Raw genomic sequence first — 22,835 nt, forward strand, 5'->3', positions numbered from 1 at the left:
TATATATGTATGTATATATATATATATATATATATATATATATATATACATACATACATATATATATATATATATATATATATATATATATATATATATAAATTTCTACCTCATACTTGGGATCGAACCCTAGCCCCTTCAAATGAAAGGCCAGGTCGCTTTCAACCATATATATATATATATATATATATATATATATATATAAATATATATATATATATATATATATATATATATATATATATTTATATATATATATATATATATATATATATATATATATATACATATATTATATATGTATATGTATATATGTATGTATATATATATATATATATATATATATATATGAATATATATATATATATATATATATATATGTATATATATATATATATATATGTATATGTATATAAATATATATATATATATATATATATATATATATATATATATATATATATATACACATATATATATATATATGTGTGTGTGTGTGTGTGAATGTATAAATCATTGGTAGAAACCTAACATATACACATAGTAACATCCATCGCCTTCGAAAAAAATTTAGAAAGTAATAATTCCATTGGAAAAATCATGCGAATGTTACATCATTATTGCTTATCTAAAATGAATTCTTCAGAAAAGTACTCGTGAAATGCGTTTTTTCCGAGACGTATTTTCTGTTTCGAACGGCTCTGATATCGATTCGTACCGGAAATGGGTTGTTTAAAATCCCAAACCTGAAAAAATAAGTCGAAGCCTACGGTTATTTCAAGCGAGTTTGCTGAAAACGTCAATTACCCTTCGCCCGAGTTCGATCGCCGAATGCGCTACAGGCGTTACTTAATAATAAAAGTAATAGATTATAGTATTAATTATCTTCTCATCTTCCTATTCAGTCTCTTAACTTTTCCTTCAAATTGCAAATCCGAGCGTTGAACGACTTCAGAACTTTCAGACTCAAATCCATAAATCAAATCATATAGTTTATTATTATTATTATTATTATTATTATTATTATTATTATTATTATTATTATTATTATTATTATTATGATGATGATGATGATGATGATGATGATGTTGATGTTGATGATGATAATGAGTTAGTAAGGTTATTGAAACGAAAGAAGAGTTTTCCCTAGTCGAGACGGCTTCGGAAACAAATCTTCACGGATTTCCGAATTTCCGAAAGATTTCAGAAAAAAATGGCCATAGACTTAGCATGGAGTTCTGAATGACCCTAGAACAGAATCTCTGAATGGCTTCGGAAGAAAATTTTCCAGGATTTCCAAATGCCTTCAGAAGAAACAGCCGTAGACTTAGCATGGAGTTCTGAATGACTCCAGAACGGATTCTTCCTGGAGCTCCCTGAACCGCACCTGAAGAAAATTTTCCGGGATCTTCAAAAGACTTCAGAAGACATAGCCGTAGACTTAGCATAGAGTTCTGAATGACTCCAGAACAGAATCTTCCCGGGGCAGTTCTGAACGACTCCGCCCCGAGCTTCAAATGCCTTCTGAAGACCTGATTTTTTTTTTTCTTTTTTTTTTCAAACTAAGCATACAACACAGTGAACATTGTTAATGACTATTTTTGGAACAGGGAGCTGACTGTGAGAATTGTGTATTACAACTACAGGATCGACAGGAGGCTCCTCGGAACAACATCTACAGCTGGTTTTGGTGGTTGCTGCAGAAGTTGTCGAGCTTTGAAGAACATAATGTACCCGACTTGAATGATCATTTGCTTGGGATTTTGCAACGATGTCCTATAGGGAAATAAGGACGGAGACAAAGTGGTTCAACTGAACGGTGAGCGACGTGTGGTTCTTCAACAGGATAGTCCCAAAATTCGACATTGAAGAAAGGACATATCCAGATCGTATTGGTAAATATGTTGTGTTGCTCGTCGTTTACTTTAGCATGATGACGTATGCGGAGAAAATTTATTACATTCCTGTTACTACCCATCGCCACGATGGACGAAGACATGGATGCCATCGATTTCTCTGAGGAATCTGACAAACAGAGGACTCGGCACTGAAATCTCTCTGGAAATCTTGAAGGAAACTGGCGAACTAAGAAAGAATACATGAAATCTCGAAGGAAATTGACGAACTAAGGAAAGTGGAGGATGAAATATCAAAGGAAACCGAACAACTAAAGATCTTGAAAAACTTGAACAGAAAAAAGAGAACAGCAACAAAGAGCCTTTAAACAAACACGTAAAATAGCCTTTAATGCAAGAGGTATATTACCTTAAAATAGAGGTAAAAAGGCCCTAATGCGAGAAATATGGCACCTCAAATTGGAGGTAAAAAAAAAACCCTTAATGCTATAAATAAGAAACCTCAAAACAGAGGTAAAAATCCTTAATGCTATAAATAAGTCACCTAAAAAGAGAGGTCAAAGAGCCTCTAATGCTAGAAGTAATGCACATCCAAATCGAGGTAAAAAGCCCCTAATGCTATATATAAGGCTCCTAAAGATAGAGGTCAAAAGCCCCTAATGCTATAAATAAGGCACCTAAAAAGAGAGGTCAAAGAGCCTCTAATGCTAGAAGTAATGCACATCCAAATCGAGGTAAAAAGCCCCTAATGCTATATATAAGGCTCCTAAAGATAGAGGTCAAAAGCCCCTAATGCTATAAATAAGTCACCTAAAAAGAGAGGTCAAAGAGCCTCTAATGCTAGAAGTAATGCACATCCAAATCGAGGTAAAAAGCCCCTAATGCTATATATAAGGCTCCTAAAGATAGAGGTCAAAAGCCCCTAATGCTATAAATAAGGCACCTAAATAGAGAGGTAAAAGAGCCTCTAATGCTAGAAGTAATGAATCTCAGAATCAAGGTCTAAAAGCCCGTAATGCTATAAATAAGGCACCTAAAAATAGAGGTCAAAGAGCCTCTAATGCAAGAAATAATGCACCTCAAAGTCGAGGTCAAAAAGCCCGTAATGCTATAAATAAGGCACCTAAAAATAGAGGTCAAAGATCCTCTAATGCTAGAAGTAATGCACCTTAAAATTGAGTTAAAAAAGCCCCTAATGCTATAAATAAGGCACCTAAAAAGAGAGGTCAAAGAGCCTCTAATGCTAGAAGTAATGAATCTCAGAATCCAGGTCTAAAAGCCCCTAATGCTATAAATAAGGCACCTAAAAATAGAGGTCAAAGAGCCTCTAATGCTAGAAATAATGCACCTCAAAGTCGAGGTCAAAAAGCCCCTAATACTATAAATGGGGCACCTAAAATAGAGGTCAAAGAGCATCTAATGCTAATATTAATGAACCTCAAAATCGAGTTCAAAAAGCCACTAATGCTATAAATAAGGCACCTAAAAATAGAGGTCAAAGATCCTCTAATGCTAGAAGTAATGCACCTTAAAATTGAGTTAAAAAAGCCCCTAATGCTATAAATAAGGCACCTAAAAAGAGAGGTCAAAGAGCCTCTAATGCTAGAAGTAATGAATCTCAGAATCAAGGTCAAAAAGCCCGTAATGCTATAAATAAGGCACCTAAAAATAGAGGTCAAAGAGCCTCTAATGCTAGAAATAATGCACCTCAAAGTCGAGGTCAAAAAGCCCCTAATACTATAAATGGGGCACCTAAAATAGAGGTCAAAGAGCATCTAATGCTAAAATTAATGAACCTCAAAATCGAGTTCAAAAAGCCACTAATGCTATAAATAAGGCACCTAAAAATAGAGGTCAAAGAGCCTCTAATGATAGAAGTAATGCACCTCGAAATGGAGGTTACAAAGCTACTGATGCTATGAACAGGGCTCCTAAAAATCGGGGTAAAAAAACCCCTAATGCTATAAATAAGGCACCTAAAATAGAGGTCAATGAGCCTCTAATGCTAAAAGTAATGAACCTCAAAATCAAGGTCTAAAATACCCTAATGCTATAAATAAGGCACCTAAAATAGAGATCAAAGAGCCTCTAATGCTAGAAATAATGCACCTCAAAGTCTAGGTCAAAAAGCCCCTAATGCTATAAATAAGGCACCTAAAAATAGAGGTCAAAGAGCCTCTAATGCTAGAGGTACTACACCTTAAATAGAGGTTAAAAAGTCCCCAATGCTATATATAAGACTCCTACAAATAGACGTCAAAGAGCCTCTAATTTTAGAAGTAATGCATCTCAAAATCGAGGTCAAAAAGCCCCTAATAGTATATATAAGGCTCCTAAAAATAGAGGTAAAAAGTCCCCTAATGCTATAAATAAGGCACCTAAAAATAGAGGTCAAAGAGGCTGTAATGCTAGAAGTAATGCACCTCAAAATCGAGGTAAAAAGCCCCTAATGCTAGAGATATGGCACCTCAGAGTAGAGGTAAAAAACCCTAATGCTAGAGAAAAGGCACCTCAAATTGAGGTAAAAAACGCCTCTAATGCTAAAGATAAGGCAACTTTATATACAGGTAAAGAAAACTAATGCTAGATTTAAGGCACCTCAAAATCAGAGGATAAAAAAACCCCTATTGCTAGAGAGAGGTCACCTAAAATAGATGACATAAAGCCCCTCAAGCTAAAGTTAGGGCACCTAAAAATAGAGGTAAAAAATACCCTAATGCTAAAGATAAGGCACCTCAAAATAGATGTAAGCAATCCCCTAATGCTAGAGATAAGGCACCTCAAAATCAGAGGTCACAAAGCCCCTCTATGCTTGAGGTAAGCCACCTCAAAATATAGGTCATAAAGCCCCTAAATCTAAAGTTAAGGCGCCTAAAAATAGAGGTCAAAAAGCTCCTAATGCTAGAGATAAGGACCCTCAACATCGAGGTAAAAAAATCCCTTAATGCTAGAGATAAGGCACCTCAAAATCAGAGGATAAAACCCCCTAATGCTATAGATTAGGCTCCTAAAAATAGAGGTAAAAAGCTCCTAACGCTAGAGATAAGGCCCCTCAAAATAAGAGGTAAAAAAGCCCCTAAAGCTAGAGATAAAGCACCTTAGAATTGGTCAAAAAGCCCCTAATGCTAGAGATAAGGCACCTCGAAATAGAGTTCATAAAGCCCCTAAACCTAAAGTTAAGACACCTAAAAATAGAGGTAAAAAATTCCCTAATGCTAGAGATAAGGCACCTCAAAATAGAGTTCAAAAAGCTCCTAATGCTAGAGATAATGCACCTAAAAATTGAGGTCAAAGAACCTCAAATGCTAGAAGTAAGGCACCTCAAAATAAGAGGCCAAAAAAACCCTAATGCTAGAGGTAAGGAATATCAAAATGTGGGCCAAAGAGGTGCTACAATTATATACAGCATATACTTTAGGCATTTTTTATGAATGAAATGACCCCGCTTCTCTCTCTCTCTCTCTCTCTCTCTCTCTCTCTCTCTCTCTCTCCTCTCTCTCTCTCTCTCTCGAGTTCTAGAATAAGTTAGATAAGATCATAAGAACTCCCCAAATGCTTAAACTAAATCGCTCTACCAAAGAGCAAATGGAGTCTCTGCGAATGGACTAAAAAGACTTTTAGACATCCAAAATCCTTGTAACTCTCTCTCTCTCTCTCTCTCTCTCTCTCTCTCTCTCTCTCTCTCTCTCTCTCTCTCTCTCTCTCTCTTATATATATATATATATATATATATATATATATATATATATATATATATATATATATATATTCTCTCTCTCTCTCTCTCTCTCTCTCTCTCTCTCTCTCTCTCTCTCTCTCTCTCTCTCTCTCTTTATATATATATATATATATATATATATATATATATTACCTGTATCCAATATTTTATATTATTTAGATGTTCCTAAAGATTACACAAGACCGCTAACTACTTTGCAAGTTGGTGTTGCAATTGTATTTCTTTCGGGTGAAGATCCCTTGTTCCAAAGATGTTCAATGACCACCTAAAATCAATGTTAGAACGACATATGCCCGTTGTCATTGCAAGTTGGAATCATTGATATTAAATGTTATCAATAGGGGTATTATCATGATCATCATCACTTCATAAATGTTGATAAGCAAACCTCGTCAAGCCATACATTAACCCTATTAAGATTACCCAATTGGCACCTCTCCACCATCATCTTTAACCCCCACCTGGTTATATCCTTCTACCCCCATCCCCAATGTTTGAGGTTTAAAGGTCTCAGTTATGATAAGATCCTTCTGGTGGAAGTTTTTGTAAATGAAAAACAAAATACTAAGATGACAATATTCCATACAGTTTGTTTCCAGGTGTTTAAAATTATATCGTAACGAAGTAAATATGCGAAAGACTGATTGAACAAATATCGAGTAATGGATTCCTTGAAAAGCTTACCGGGAGAACACTTTTAAGGTGTTGGACATCAGGACAAGAAACGACAAATAAGATTGTAATAATACGAATACTCAATGCTAAGGAAATATTTCCTTTTGCCTTTGGAAGGGTGAAACCAGCTAGACTCGGACCTTTGAGCATTGAGCAATCGTCACCAGGGAAGGGGGTTCGCTTTAAAGTGAGCGACTTGCCCGGATGATTTGATTGATTGACTGATTGATTAGGAGCTTTTTGTCATCCTGACATCTAAGGTTATTGACACCGAACCAGATAATTTGAGTAAACAATGTGTTGATAGTTTAATATTCTATACCCTACATCCTATATATCACATCACTATAATAATGCACCAATGAACTTTCATTGCATGTCATTTCACATATTTTATTGTTATTAAAACTTCTGAAACAATATAGATTATGTTAACTGATGATGCATTTTAAATCGCCAACCTTAAACTAATATAATTGATATAGCAAATAATACTATTTTCTCTAAGAGGGCCGGAGCCAAGTAGCCCGTGACAAAAGCTGACCCCAACCACACCGAGCTACGTTGCTCATGATCGAAATCAAAGAAAAACACTGAAATCAACAACTAAACCTTTAAACCTCATTACCATTGAAATTTTGAACAAAGGCCACTTATTAATGATTGGTGGCCCAATAGGTGCTATTTGAAATGATACATTATTAGCCCCTACATATAAAACGTAGGCCACAGTGTGTATTTATGTGGAGAGAGAGAGAGAGAGAGAGAGAGAGAGAGAGAGAGAGAGAGAGAGAGAGAGAGAGAGAGAGAGAGAGAGAGAGAGAGAGAGAGAGGAATTGCATGATAAAATGCAAACGAAGGATATTTTCGTGTTAAGAATATTGATATGAATAGTCAGTTCCAATATTATTCAAGAAAATTTTATATAGAAATAGGATAGGAAAATTCAAATAAAAAGTTGTGATAAAATCATTTGATGAATTAGTTTTGAAATAATATTAGATTACATTTCTTAAAAGAATAAAAAGTTCTCTCTCTTCATCGCATTTCTTGGAGTGATATCGGTAATTTCCCTCCTCCTCACATTCGAACCATCCTAACGATGTCTCGGTTGTTTAATGTCGGCCACCTTTCAGGGCAAGAGGGGCATGATCTCTCCAAGTCAGGTCTGACCAGGCGACACCGGTTTTGTTGATGGGTGTACATACCCTGGCTTACATTCATTAAGTCACTGTGGTATTTGATAAAAGCAGATTCAATTATATTTCTACGAGTTATATTATTACAATATAAAACAATTTTTGCCCCCTCCCAATGAATCGTGTGATTAAAATTATTAATATGTAAAAACAAAGCATTCGAGATTTGTCCCGTTCTCACACTATATTTGTGTTGTTTAATTCTGGTGTCCAGTCCCTTCCCAGATTGTCCGAAATAAAAACACTTGCAGTTCATGCAAGGAACCCCGTAAATGCAGCCCTGAGAAACTTTGGGAGAATTCCTTATTAGTATGCTTTTCAGTGTATTTGAAAATTTAAAAACAACATTGATATTAAAATTCTTGCAAAAATTTGGAACCCTCCGTAAGAGGTCATTATATGGTAAAACGAGCACATTATCATTATTAAAAGCCATTCTCGGAGTTGCAGAATAAAAAGTTCTTTGTGTTTTTTGTAAAGCACACTCAATGAAATATTTAGGGTATTTCAATTTTTCCGATATGTTGAAGATATTTTCAAACTCTTCCTGAAGAAATTCCGGGCTGCAGATACGTAAGGCTCTTAAAAACATAGAAGAAAAAGTAGCCTTCTTAACTTGATTACTATGGTTAGAATAATAGTGAATATATGAATTTACGTTTGTAGGTTTTCTATACACTGAGTATTTGAAGCCATTTAGAGTACGGTGAACATTTACATCCAAAAATGAAAGACAACCATCAAGTTGTTCAGTTCAAAGAGAAATGCATTTACATTTTCGGTTAGAGGCCATATGCAAAAAATATCATCAACATACCTAAACCACAGAACACCATAAGGCAAAATATTAGGTAAAAATCTTGTTTCAAAAAACTCCATATATAAATTACTTAAAACAGGCGAAAGAGGATTTCCCATTGCCATACCAAGCTTTTGTGTATAGAAATTGTCATCAAAAGTAAAAACAGAATCACAAATGTAGAGTTTAACCTTTCGAAAGAGTGACATAATAAAAGAGTGACAAAAATAGCCATTAGAGGATTGACATATCAGAAGAGATTTATGGGATAATATGATATTGCTCTTGGCAATGATTGCTTACCGTCTGTCTGATAAGAAGATTTACATATTCAAACATAAACATGGAATTAGAATATAGTCTAAAGATTTCTAAACCTTTATTTTTGAAATGTAAAATTAGATCAAAATTAACGTTTATTAACATGTATTCTTAAAATGTAGTGTATCAAAAATACTCTTAACATTCATCAAGTTCATCGTAATGATGATGACTATTGCAATACCTAAAATATAAGTTATGAACAATTCCTCGAATATAATCATTCATCGAAACAATTTCTTTCTCCTTAAAACTGTTCCCAGCTTATTTTCTCTTTGAATTTGCTCCCTCTTACCTTTCCTCCCATATATACCTCTTAGACTATGTGATGGTCTTCCTTTATGAATTTATTAATTATTGTGTCAACTCTCTTATTATTATTATTATTATCATTAGTAGTAGTAGTAGTAGTAGCAGTAGTAGTAGTAGTAGCTAAGCTAGAACCCTAGCTAGAAAAGCACAATGCTGTAAACCAATGACTCCAACAGGGACAAATAGCCAAGTGAAGAAAGGAAATAAATAAACTATATGAAAAGTAATAAACAATTAAAATGGAATATTTTTAGAACAGTAACAACATTGGAATAAATCTTCCATTTATAAACTATAGAATAGTGTTCCCGAGTGTATCCCCCAAGCAAGAGAACTCTAACCCAAGACAGTGGAAGACCATGGTACAGAGGCCATGGCACTACCCAAAGACTAGAGAACAACGGTTTGATTTTAGAGTGTCCTTCTCCTAAAAGAGCTGCTTACCATAGCTAAAGAGTTTCTTGTACCCTCACGAAGTGGAAAGTAGCCACTGAACAATCACAGTGCAATAGTTAACCCCTTGAACGAAGAAGAATTGTTTGGTAATCTCATTGTTGAAAGGTGAATATGGACATGTAAGAATGTGAAAAAAATAGACCAGACTACTCGGTGAATGCGTAGGCAAAGGAAATTTAGCCTCAGCTAAAGCGAGGGATCCAATGTATTACTGACTAGCCAGTGAAAGGATCCAGTAGTGTAAGAAATCTACATGGTTAAACAGGTGCAACAATGAAGGAATAAATATCAAAGTAATGATGATTTGTTGTGAACAAGATGTAGGCTACTTGCACGAATCGACTATGGAATTGTTAGAAACATTGTTATTAATGCAAGCAAAATTGTGAAAATTAAGCTATTTTAGTAACATTTAGTTTTATTACTTACAGGACAAATATTTACTTTTGATATGCAGATCATGTGTATATATATATATATATATATATATATATATATATATATATATATATATATATATATATATATATACACAAATATATATATATATATATATATATATATATATATATATATATATTATTTCTATTATTATTATTATTATTATTATTATTATTAGGCCGTCTATAAACATTTCAGTTCTTTATGAAAGAAGTTACTAATCAAAACCTTCAGGAGGTAGCTACCCATCAAATCTTAACCTAACCGTAATAAAGGAGTTACCCTTGGAATCTGTTTTCTGCGCACGAACCCCGCCCCAACCTGCAAACCTGTTTGGGGAAAAAAAAAATCGCAGCCGGGGCCCCGTGTCGTTACTCGAGGACAGTTAATTGCACGCCATTTATGTGAAGGCTTCGGATTTGGGGCCCCCACCTTTCAAGGTTACGGTTTTAGTGGCAGCCCAGGGCCCATGTGCTGCGCCTATCCACGACTCCAACCCCTGTGCTGGGCGTGGCCACGACACCAACACCTGTGCTGGGCATGGCCACGACACCAACACCTGTGCTAGGCATGACCATGGCTCCATGCTCTGTTCCGGACATGGCCATTGCCCCACGCCCTGTTCCGGACATGGCCATGCCCCACTTCCTGTGCCGGACATGGCCATGGCCCCACTTACTGTACTGGATATGGCTATGGCCCCACTTCCTGTACTGGACATGGCCATGGCCCCACATCCTGTACTGGACATGGACATGGCCCCACTTCCTGTGCTGGACATGGACCCACTTCCTGTACTGGACATGGCCATGGCTGCACGCCCTGTTCCGGACATGGCCATGGCCCCACTTCCTGTACTGGACATGGACATGGCCCCACTTCCTGTACTGGACATGGACATGGCCCCACTTCCTGTACTGGACATGGCCATGGCCCCACTTCCTGTACTGGACATGGCCATGGCCCCACTTCCTATACTAGACATGGCTATGGCCCCACTTCCTGTACTGGACATGGACATGGCCCCACTTCCTGTACTGGACATGGGCATGGCCCCACTTCCTGTACTGGACATGGCCATGGCTGCACGCCCTGTTCCGGACATGGCCATGGCCCTACTTCCTGTACTGGACATGGACATGGCCCCACTTCCTGTACTGGACATGGCCATGGCTGCACGCCCTGTTCCGGACATGGCCATGGGCCCACTTCCTGTACTGGACATGGACATGGCCTCACTTCCTGTACTGGACATGGACATGGCCCCACTTCCTGTACTGGACATGGCCATGGCTACACACCCTGTTCCAGACATGGCCATGGCCCCACTTCCTGTACTGGACATGGACATGGCCCCACTTCCTGTACTGGACATGGACATGGCCCCACTTCCTGTACTGGATATGGCCATGGCTGCACGCCCTGTTCCGGACATGGCCATGGCCCCACATCCTGTACTGGACATGGACATGGCCCCACTTCCTGTGCTGGACATGGACCCACTTCCTGTACTGGACATGGCCATGGCTGCACGCCCTGTTCCGGACATGGCCATGGCCCCACTTCCTGTACTGGACATGGACATGGCCCCACTTCCTGTACTGGACATGGACATGGCCCCACTTCCTGTACTGGACATGGCCATGGCCCCACTTCCTGTACTGGACATGGCCATGGCCCCACTTCCTATACTAGACATGGCTATGGCCCCACTTCCTGTACTGGACATGGACATGGCCCCACTTCCTGTACTGGACATGGCCCCACTTCCTGTACTGGACATGGCTATGACTGCACGCCCTGTTCCGGACATGGCCATGGCTCCACTTCCTGTACTGGACAGGGACATGGCCCCACTTCCTGTACTGGACATGGACATGGCCCCACTTCCTGTACTGGACATGGCAATGGCCCCACTTCCTGTTCCGGACATGGCCATGGCCCCACTTCCTGTTCCGGACATGGCCATGGGCCCACTTCCTGTTCCGGACATGGCCATGGCCCCACTTCCTGTACTGGACATGGCCATGGCTGCAAGCCCTGTTCCGGACATGGCCATGGCCCCACTTCCTGTTCCGGACATGGCCATGGCCCCACTTCCTGTTCCGGACATGGCCATGGCCCCACTTCCTGTTCCGGACATGGCCATGGCCCCACTTCCTGTTCTGGACATGGCCATGGCCCCACTTCCTGTACTGGACATGGCCATGGCCCCATTTCCTGTACTGGACATAGACATGGCCCCACTTCCTGTTCCGGACATGGCCATGGCCCCACTTCCTGTACTGGACATGGCCATGGCCCCACTTCCTGTGCCGGAAATGGCCATGGCCCCACTTCCTGTACTGGACATGGACATGGCCCCACTTCCTGTACTGGATATGGACATGGCCCCACTTCCTGTACTGGACATGGACATGACCCCACTTCCTGTACTGGACATGGCCATGGCTGCACGCCCTGTTCCGGACATGGCCATGGGCCCACTTCCTGTACTGGACATGGACATGGCCTCACTTCCTGTACTGGACATGGACATGGCCCCACTTCCTGTACTGGACATGGCCATGGCTACACACCCTGTTCCAGACATGGCCATGGCCCCACTTCCTGTACTGGACATTGACATGGCCCCACTTCCTGTACTGGACATGGACATGGCCCCACTTCCTGTACTGGACATGGCCATGGCTGCACGCCCTGTTCCGGACATGGCCATGGCCCTACTTCCTGTACTGGACATGGACATGGCCCCACTTCCTGTACTGGACATGGCCATGGCTGCACGCCCTGTTCCGGACATGGCCATGGCCCTACTTCCTGTACTGGACATGGACATGGCCCCACTTCCTGTACTGGACATGGCCATGGCTGCACGCCCTGTTCCGGACATGGCCATGGCCCCACTTCCTGTACTGGACATGGACATGGCCCCACTTCCTGTACTGGACATGGACATGGCCCCACTTCCTGTACTGGACATGGCCATGGCTGCACGCCCTGTTCCGGACATGGCCATGGCCCTACTTCCTGTACTGGACATGGACATGGCCCCACTTCCTGTACTGGACATGGCCATGGCTGCACGCCCTGTTCCGGACATGGCCATGGCCCCACTTCCTGTACTGGACATGGACATGGCCCCACTTCCTGTACTGGACATGGACATGGTCCCACTTCCTGTACTGGACATGGCCATGGCTGCACGCCCTGTTCCGGACATGGACATGGCCCCAATTCCTGTACTGGACATGGACATGGCCCCACTTCCTGTACTGGACATGGACATGGCCCCAGTTCCTGTACTGGACATGGCCATGGCTGCACGCCCTGTTCCAGACATGGACATGGCCCTACTTCCTGTACTGGACATGGACATGGCCCCACTTCCTGTACTAGATATGGACATGGCCCCACTTCCTGTACTGGACATGGACATGGCCCCACTTCCTGTACTGGACATGGCTGCACGCTCTGTTCCGGACATGGACATGGCCCCACTTCCTGTACTGGACATGGACATGGCCCCACTTCCTGTACTGGATATGGCTGCACGCCCTGTTCCGGACATGGACATGGCCCCACTTCCTTTACTGGACATGTACATGGCCCCACTTCCTGTACAGGACATGGACATGGCCCCACTTCCTGTACTGGATATGGACAAAGCCCCACTTCCTGTACTGGACATGGACATGGCCCCACTTCCTGTACTGGACTTGGACATGGCCCCACTTCCTGTACTGGACATGGACATGGCCCCACTTCCTGTACTGGACATGGACATGGCCCTACTTCCTGTACTGGACATGGACATGGCCCCACTTCCTGTACTGGACATGGACATGGCCCCACTTCCTGTACTGGACATGGACATGGCCCCACTTCCTATACTGGATATGGACATGGCCCCACTTCCTGTACTGGACATGGACATGGCCCCACTTCCTGTACTGGACATGGCCATGGCTGCACGCCCTGTTCCGGACATGGACATGGCCCCACTTCCTGTACTGGACATGGACATGGCCCCACTTCCTGTACTGGACATGGCCATGGCTGCACGCCCTGTTCCGGACATGGCCATGGCCCTACTTCCTGTACTGGACATGGACATGGCCCCACTTCCTGTACTGGACATGGCCATGGCTGCACGCCCTGTTCCGGACATGGCCATGGCCCCACTTCCTGTACTGGACATGGCCATGGCCCCACTTCCTGTACTGGACATGGCCATGGCCCCACTTCCTGTACTGGACATGGCCCCACTTCCTGTACTGGACATGGACATGGCCCCACTTCCTGTACTGGACATGGACATGGCCCCACTTCCTGTACTGCACATGGCCATGGCTGCACGCCCTTTTCCGGACATGGCCATGGCCCCACTTCCTGTACTGGACATGGACATGGCCCCACTTCCTGTACTGGCCATGGACATGGCCCCACTTCCTGTACTGGACATGGCCATGGCTGCACGCCCTGTTCCGGACATGGCCATGGCCCCACTTCCTGTACTGGACATGGCCATGGCCCTACTTCCTGTACTGGACATGGACATGGCCCCACTTCCTGTACTGGACATGGCCATGGCCCCACTTCCTGTACTGGACATGGCCATGGCCCCACTTCCTGTACTGGACATGGCCCCACTTCCTGTACTGGACATGGACATGGCCCTACTTCCTGTACTGGACATGGACATGGCCCCACTTCCTGTACTGGACATGGCCATGGCTGCACGCCCTTTTCCGGACATGGCCATGGCCCCACTTCCTGTACTGGACATGGACATGGCCCCACTTCCTGTACTGGCCATGGACATGGCCCCACTTCCTGTACTGGACATGGCCATGGCTGCACGCCCTGTTCCGGACATGGCCATGGCCCCACTTCCTGTACTGGACATGGACATGGCCCCACTTCCTGTACTGGCCATGGACATGGCCCCACTTCCTGTACTGGACATGGCCATGGCCCCACTTCCTGTACTGGACATGGCCCCACTTCCTGTACTGGACATGGACATGGCCCCACTTCCTGTACTGGACATGGACATGGCCCCACTTCCTGTACTGGACATGGCCATGGCTGCACGCCCTTTTCCGGACATGGCCATGGCCCCACTTCCTGTACTGGACATGGACATGGCCATGGCCCCACTTCCTGTACTGGACATGGACATGGCCCCACTTCCTGTACTGGCCATGGACATGGCCCCACTTCCTGTACTGGACATGGCCATGGCTGCACGCCCTGTTCCGGACATGGCCATGGCCCCACTTCCTGTACTGGACATGGCCATGGCCCTACTTCCTGTACTGGACATGGACATGGTCCCACTTCCTGTACTGGACATGGCCATGGCCCCACTTCCTGTACTGGACATGGCCATGGCCCTACTTCCTGTACTGGACATGGACATGGTCCCACTTCCTGTACTGGACATGGCCATGGCCCTACTTCCTGTACTGGACATGGCCATGGCCCTACTTCCTGTACTGGACATGGCCATGGCTGCACGCCCTGTTCCGGACATGGCCATGGCCCCACTTCCTGTACTGGACATGGCCATGGCCCTACTTCCTGTACTGGACATGGACATGGTCCCACTTCCTGTACTGGACATGGCCATGGCCCCACTTCCTGTACTGGACATGGCCATGGCCCTACTTCCTGTACTGGACATGGACATGGTCCCACTTCCTGTACTGGACATGGCCATGGCCCCACTTCCTGTACTGGACATGGCCATGGTCCCACTTCCTGTACTGGACATGGACATGGTCCCACTTCCTGTACTGGACATGGACATGGTCCCACTTCCTGTACTGGACATGGATAATGTTGCGGGATGTTGCAAAAACAACCCCCACACCCTTGATCACACTAACTGACAAATAGTCTCCTCTGCACAAACTTTCCCCTTACGTTATCAACTGGACTCTTGGACAAAAGGACAAACAAAACAAAACATACCCTTAATACTATATTTCTTAAAAACTAAAATCCTCAACATAAATAATCCACAATCAAATTATCAACACTCAAATATATAATAACCGTATACCATTCAAATAAATCATCCAAAAAACCTAACAAACTTAAAATCAAACTTCACACCAACACCCAAATATGTATGATTATATATATTTATAAGGACAGAGTCTTAATCAATGGCACACTGACAGCCGTCCACACACTGCAGAACTGTCTTTTACTGCACACAACCACACCTTTGTGGCTAGCAACACACTGTGTGGCAATTTTCCGCAACTACCTCCCTAATTGGGGTCCTGGATATCATATCATCGTCATCGTCATCGTCATCATCATCATCATCATCCTCATCATCATCATGCGTAATCTCAATAAACAGGCCAGGTCATCAACAGTGGGACAATTCAAAAGAGCAGTCTAAACAAAATCACTCGCAGGCCAGGTCATCAGCAATAATCCACTTTCAAAAATTTTAGTCACTCCAAAGGAGGAATCACGGCCTGCCAAAATAAAAAAGAAAAACACTTACGAACATTCCTAATTAACTTAACTATCGCACTATAATCAAAGATAAATAATAAATTGTTCCTATCACTCACAAACACGACAAGCAAAGATAAACAAAACTGTACTTACTTTTTAAATCAATCAACACTTCCACGCTGGTCAGAAAAATATAAATATAATCCAGCTCTCACACAACTGCCTTAAGCTGCAGTCAAATAAAAAAAGCATTCGCTCCGAAACATTCACCACTGTCGTAACCTAACTAAAAAATGTAAACAAACAACCTCATTTGTACCAACAGTCTTTCTCACCACAAACAATCATTCTCTAACTACCACTTGCTCTTCGGCGCGCACCGCGGACACACAAACACACAAACACAAACACACACTCTCGCGCGATCTAGCAAAACTAAAGCAAATAAAATTCTCTCTCTCTCTCTCTCTCTCTCTCTCTCTCTCTCTCTCTCTCTCTCTGGATTTGGCAAAAGAAAAAATTTAAATAAAACAAAAATAAATCCTCCACAACATGGCCCCACTTCCTGTACTGGACATGGACATGGCCCCACTTCCTATACTGGACATGGACATGGCCCCACTTCCTGTACTGGACATGGCCATGGCCCTACTTCCTGTACTGGACATGGACATGGCCCCACTTCCTATACTGGACATGGACATGGCCCCACTTCCTGTACTGGACATGGACATGGCCCCACTTCCTGTACTGGACATGGACATGGCCCCACTTCCTGTACTGGACATGGACATGGCCCCACTTCCTGTACTGGACATGGCCATGGCCCTACTTCCTGTACTGGACATGGACAAGGCCCCACTTCCTATACTGGACATGGACATGGCCCCACTTCCTGTACTGGACATGGCCATGGCTGCACGCCCTGTTCCGGACATGGCCATGGCCCCACTTCCTGTACTGGACATGGACATGGCCCCACTTCCTGTACTGGACATGGACATGGCCCCACTTCCTGTACTGGACATGGACATGGCCCCACTTCCTATACTGGATATGGACATGGCCCCACTTCCTGTACTGGACATGGACATGGCCCCACTTCCTGTACTGGACATGGCCATGGCTGCACGCCCTGTTCCGGACATGGCCATGGCCCAACTTCCTGTACTGGATATGGACATGGCCCCACTTCCTGTACTGGACATGGACATGGCCCCACTTCCTGTACTGGACATGGACATGGCCCCACTTCCTGTACTGGACATGGCCATGGCTGCACGCCCTGTTCCGGACATGGCCATGGCCCCACTTCCTGTACTGGACATGGACATGGCCCCACTTCCTGTACTAGACATGGACATGGCCCCACTTCTTGTACTGGGCATGGCCATGGCTACACGCCCTGTTCCGGACATGGCCATGGCCCCACTTCCTGTACTGGACATGGACATGGCCCCACTTCTTGTATTGGACATGGCCATGGCTGCACGCCCTGTTCCGGACATGGCCATGGCCCCACTTCCTGTACTGGACATGGCCATGGCTGCACGCCCTGTTCCGGACATGGCCATGGCCCCACTTCCTGTACTGGACATGGACATGGCCCCACTTCCTGTACTGGACATGGAAATGGCCCCACTTCCTGTAATGGGCATGGACATGGCCCCACTTCCTGTACTGGACATGGCCATGGCTGCACGCCCTGTTCCGGACATGGACATGGCCCCACTTCCTGTACTGGACATGGACATGGCCCCACTTCCTGTACTGGACATGGACATGGCCCCACTTCCTGTACTGGACATGGCCATGGCTGCACGCCCTGTTCCGGACATGGCCATGGCCCCACTTCCTGTACTGGACATGGACATGGCCCCACTTCCTGTACTGGACATGGACATGGCCCCACTTCCTGTACTGGACATGGACATGGCCCCACTTCCTGTACTGGACATGGCCATGGCTGCACGCCCTGTTCCGGACATGGCCATGGCCCCACTTCCTGTACTGGACATGGACATGGCCCCACTTCCTGTACTGGACATGGACATTGCCCCACTTCCTGTACTGGACATGGCCATGGCTGCACGCCCTGTTCCGGACATGGCCATGGCCCCACTTCCTGTACTGGACATGGACATGGCCCCACTTCCTGTACTGGACATGGACATGGCCCCACTTCCTGTACTGGACATGGCCATGGCTGCACGCCCTGTTCCGGACATGGCCATGGCCCCACGCCATGTGCCGGACATGGCCATGGCCCCACTCCCTGTACTGGACATGGCTATGGCTTCACACCCTGTTCCGGACATGGCCATGGCCTCACGCCCTGTGCCGGACATGACCATGGCCCCACTTCCTGTACTGGACATGGCCATGGCTTCATGCCCTGTTCCGGACATGGCCATGACCCCACTTCCTATGCCGGATATGGCCATGGACCCACTTCCTGTACCGGACATGGCCATGGCTTCACGCCCTGTTCCGGACATGGCCATGGCCCCACGTCCTGTTCTGGACATTGCCATGGCCTCATGCCCTGTGCCAGATATAGCCATGATCTCACTCCCTGTTCCGGACATGGCCATGGCCCCAGGCCCTGTGCCAGACATGGCCATGGCCCCACGCCCTGTGCCGGAAATGGAAATGGCCCCACACCCTGTGCCGGACATGGCCATGGCCCCACATCCTGTGCCAGACATAGCCATGGCCCCATGCCCAGTGCCGGACATCGCCGTGGACCCACGCCCTGTTCCGGACATGGCATGGCCCCACCTCCTGTACTGGACATGGCCATGGCTCCACGCCCTGTGCTGGACATGGCCATGGTCCCACTTCCTGTACCGGACATGGCCATGGCTTCACGCCTTGTTCCGGACATGGTCATGGCCTCAGGCCTTGTGCCGGACATGGCCATGGCCCCACGTCCTGTTCTGGACATTGCCATGGCCTCATGCCCTGTGCCAGACATAGCCATGATCTCACTCCCTGTGCCGGACATGGCCATGGCCCCACGCACTGTGCCGGAAATGGAAATGGCCCCACGCCCTGTGCCGGACATGGCCATGGCCCCACATCCTGTGCCAGACATAGCCATGGCCCCACGCCCTGTGCTGGACATGGCCATGGCCCCACGCCCAGTGCCGGACATGGCCGTGGACCCACGCCCTTTTCCGGACATGGCATGGCCCCACCTCCAGTACTGGACATGGCCATGGCCCCACGCCCTGTGCCGGACATGGCCATGGCCCCACGTCCTGTGCCGGACATAGCCATGGCCCCATTCCCTGTGCTGGACATGGCCATAACTCCACGCTCTGTGACGGACATGGCCAAAGCCCTAGGCCCAGTGCAGGACATGGCCATGGCCCCACTTTCTGTACCGGACATGGCCATGGCTTCCCACCCTGTGCCGAACATGGCCATGGCCTCAGGCCTTGTGCCGGACATGGCCATGGCCCCACGTCCTGTTCTGGACATTGCCATGGCCTCATGCCCTGTGCCAGACATAGCCATGATCTCACTCCCTGTGCCGGACATGGCCATGGCCCCAGGCCCTGTGCCAGACATGGCCATGGCCCCACGCCTTGTGCCGGAAATGGAAATGGCCCCACGCCCTGTGCCGGACATGGCCATTGCCCCACATCCTGTGCCAGACATAGCCATGGCCCCACGCCCAGTGCCGGACATGGCCGTGGACCCACGCCCAGTGCCGGACATGGCCGTGGACCCACGCCCTGTTCCGGACATGGAATGGCCCCACCTCCTGTACTGGACATGGCCATGGCCCCACGCCCTGTGCCGGACATGGCCATGGCCCCACGTCCTGTGCCGGACATAGCCATGGCCCCATTCCCTGTGCCGGACATGGCCATAACTCCACGCTCTGTGCCGGACATAGCCATGGCCCCATTCCCTGTGCCGGACATGGCCATAACTCCAGGCTCTGTGCCGGACATGGCCAAAGCCCTAGGCCCAGTGCAGGACATGACCATGGCCCCACGCCCTGTGCCGGACATGGCCATAACTCCACGCCCTGTGCCGGACATGGCTATAGCCCTAGGCCCAGTGCCGAACATGACCATGGTCCCACGCCCTGTCCTGGACATGGCCATGACCCCACGTCCTGTTCCGGGTGTAGCCACAGCCAGATCTCCTGTGCCAGGCCTGGCCACGTCTCCAACCCCTGTGCCGAGCCTGGACAGAGTCCAATCTCGTGTACTGGCCAGGACCCATCCTCACACGCTGTGTCGTCCACCCCTGTGCAGGGCCTGACCACTACGGCTCAGGCCAATATATGAGTAACGTACTGTATGCTACACAATTAGACTTAAACATAAACATATGACAGAATCTATTGAGAGAGATTTGAAAAAAAAAAAAAAAATTCTTGTTGAAGAAATCCTCAATCAATATCTGTTCTTTTAATTGTTATCTTATTTACAATTTTGAATTTCTAAAAACTGCCACTTGTATTTCAATAAGCAGTTATTGTTACATATAACTTATTACTTAAACCCTCTGTGCTTGTAGGACAATTTTCTTTGATGTTAACAGTTTTGCTTTTTCTTTAAAAATCAGTCAAGTTTATTCATAAACGCCCATGGATAGCCAGTTAAGCCAAGATACATAGAGCACATATACACTATGAATATACATTTGTAAAATAAAAAGGACATCAGAAGAAATATGTAAACAAAAGGACAATTAATTAAGCATCAAAAGGTGTTACAGATAAAAATAAATCTGAATATTTGTTTATAAACAATTGACTCCAAACGTCTTGATAACCTGACATTGGTGGAGAAGTTTTCCCTCGAAAACTATGAAATCTGAGAACCCAAGAGAGGAAACCCTTCTTTCCCAACTGGGTTCGAACCCACTCCAAGGAATGTCAATACCGAGATGGGCATGTGTAACGACTCGATTCTCCTTATAAGGATTCGAATACCAACTAGGACACTATCTGTATTTCTTGATGGAAATACATTGATGTTAAAAATCCTTGAGGAAAGGAAAAGGGATGATCTATAAAATTGTTTATTATTATTATTATTATTATTATTATTATTATTATTATTAGCTAAGCTACAACCCTAGTTGGAAAAACAGGATGCTACAAGCCCAAGCGCCTCAACAGTGGAAAATAGCCCAGTGAGGAAAGGAAATAAGATCTGGTGTCTAAAAAGTATCTACACGCCTGTTCACAAGGACGCAAGGCTTCTGAGGAAACTTATCCTGAAGCAAAAGTAAAGAACAACTGCAAACAAAGATAAGAATGATCAGGTAAAGATAAAAATAACAAGGCATATCTAGAGAAACGTATTCGCTCGATTCTCGATGTAGTAGCCAAGTGCAGCCTAAATGTGAATATTTTGCTCAGAGATTATAGGAAAGAAAATCCCTGAGCAGGATGTTTGCCAGACAGGCTGGCACGTGAGGGTAGGGAATGTATTGGGGTGACCTTGATGGGGACATGGGTAAAGATGACCTATGTCCTATGAATAAACAAATCAAATTAACTCTTAGTATAATGTGAGTTATTTCGATCCAGTTCCAAGTTCTGAAAAAGTTCCAATGTTGAACTGATGTTTCTCTGGGAACTTGTGCTGGGTCTGGTCACGGTATCTACCCTATGCTGGGCCTGGCCACAGCCCCACCCGCTGTGCCTGGCCTGGGCACAGTTCCACCCATCGTTCCGGGCCTGGCCATGTGCCCAGCCCTAAAGGCGAGCTGGCCAAGGCCCTACCAACAGGGATGGGCTTGGTCACGGCCCCACAAGCTGTGTTGCCTTTCCGAATTGCGATCTTGATCCGGATCACTTTCAAAATTTTATGGATTCTTCCAGAGTATAATATCCATCCGTTGTTAAAATTTGTTGAAAATCCGGCAAGAAGTTTTAACGTATTCCTGCTAACAGACAAACAAACTGACAAATAAATGAATAAAAGCAAGTGAAAATATAAACTCCTTGGTGGGGGTAATTAGCGACTGACCGGGGTTTCTAAGGTACATCTGGATAAGGAAAAAGTTCCAAAGGAATGACTCAGATGAAAAATGGTTCTTTTGCCTGAATATAAAGATGAAACAAAGTAACTGTATTCATTGTAGGGGTAGCATATGCCTTATTACACCTATGAATGTGAAGGGTAGGAATTTGATAGAGGAAATATTGAAGGGGACAAAAAAATTATATGGGAAGATCACTGAGGACTTAGACAAAGGAGAAGGTGCACGAATCACGTATTTGTTATAAACTAGCTAAGTGAGAGATTTGTTAGAAAAGGAACATACTATATGTGGCACAATTGACTTAGAAAAACCTCATGATATAATCTTCTGAGAGAGAGAGAGAGAGAGAGAGAGAGAGAGAGAGAGAGAGAGAGAGTCTCTCTCTCTCACTCTCTCTCTCTCTCTCTCTCTCTCTCAATTTTAGCCAATCACTCACCCCAAAGTAATACACAAAATTACGTATAATTATAATCAAAGTATATAGCTTGAGTAATATTGAATTTCCTCGATTATTCCATTTAAAATACAATATATCA

At 45.0% G+C, this 22,835-nt stretch overlaps 4 protein-coding genes across 4 annotated transcripts; 3 read left to right on the forward strand and 1 right to left on the reverse strand.

Moving 5' to 3' along the window:
• Positions 1–13,055: 13,055 nt before the first annotated feature.
• On the forward strand, positions 13,056–16,219 carry LOC137628697 (ral guanine nucleotide dissociation stimulator-like). Its single transcript, XM_068359848.1, has 2 exons — positions 13,056–13,538; positions 16,178–16,219. Exons 1-2 carry the CDS (start codon positions 13,056–13,058, stop codon positions 16,217–16,219), a joined length of 525 nt encoding a protein of 174 aa, XP_068215949.1.
• LOC137628698 (uncharacterized protein DDB_G0282077-like) lies at positions 16,216–17,525 on the reverse strand. The gene is made up of 2 exons (XM_068359849.1): positions 17,273–17,525; positions 16,216–16,298 (listed from the first exon to the last, which is right to left on the reverse strand). The coding sequence occupies exons 1-2, from the start codon at positions 17,523–17,525 to the stop codon at positions 16,216–16,218; spliced, it is 336 nt and encodes a 111-aa protein (XP_068215950.1).
• Positions 17,526–18,483: 958 nt separating this feature from the next.
• Positions 18,484–19,260, forward strand: LOC137628699 (nematocyst expressed protein 3-like). The gene has a single exon (XM_068359850.1). It carries the CDS (start codon positions 18,484–18,486, stop codon positions 19,258–19,260), a length of 777 nt encoding a protein of 258 aa, XP_068215951.1.
• Positions 19,261–19,471: 211 nt separating this feature from the next.
• On the forward strand, positions 19,472–22,543 carry LOC137628700 (nematocyst expressed protein 3-like). Its single transcript, XM_068359851.1, has 2 exons — positions 19,472–20,055; positions 22,399–22,543. Exons 1-2 carry the CDS (start codon positions 19,472–19,474, stop codon positions 22,541–22,543), a joined length of 729 nt encoding a protein of 242 aa, XP_068215952.1.
• The last annotated feature ends 292 nt before the right edge of the window (positions 22,544–22,835 follow it).

This window comes from Palaemon carinicauda, chromosome 36 (genome assembly GCF_036898095.1).
Source record: "Palaemon carinicauda isolate YSFRI2023 chromosome 36, ASM3689809v2, whole genome shotgun sequence".
NCBI classification, from domain to species: domain Eukaryota; kingdom Metazoa; phylum Arthropoda; class Malacostraca; order Decapoda; family Palaemonidae; genus Palaemon; species Palaemon carinicauda.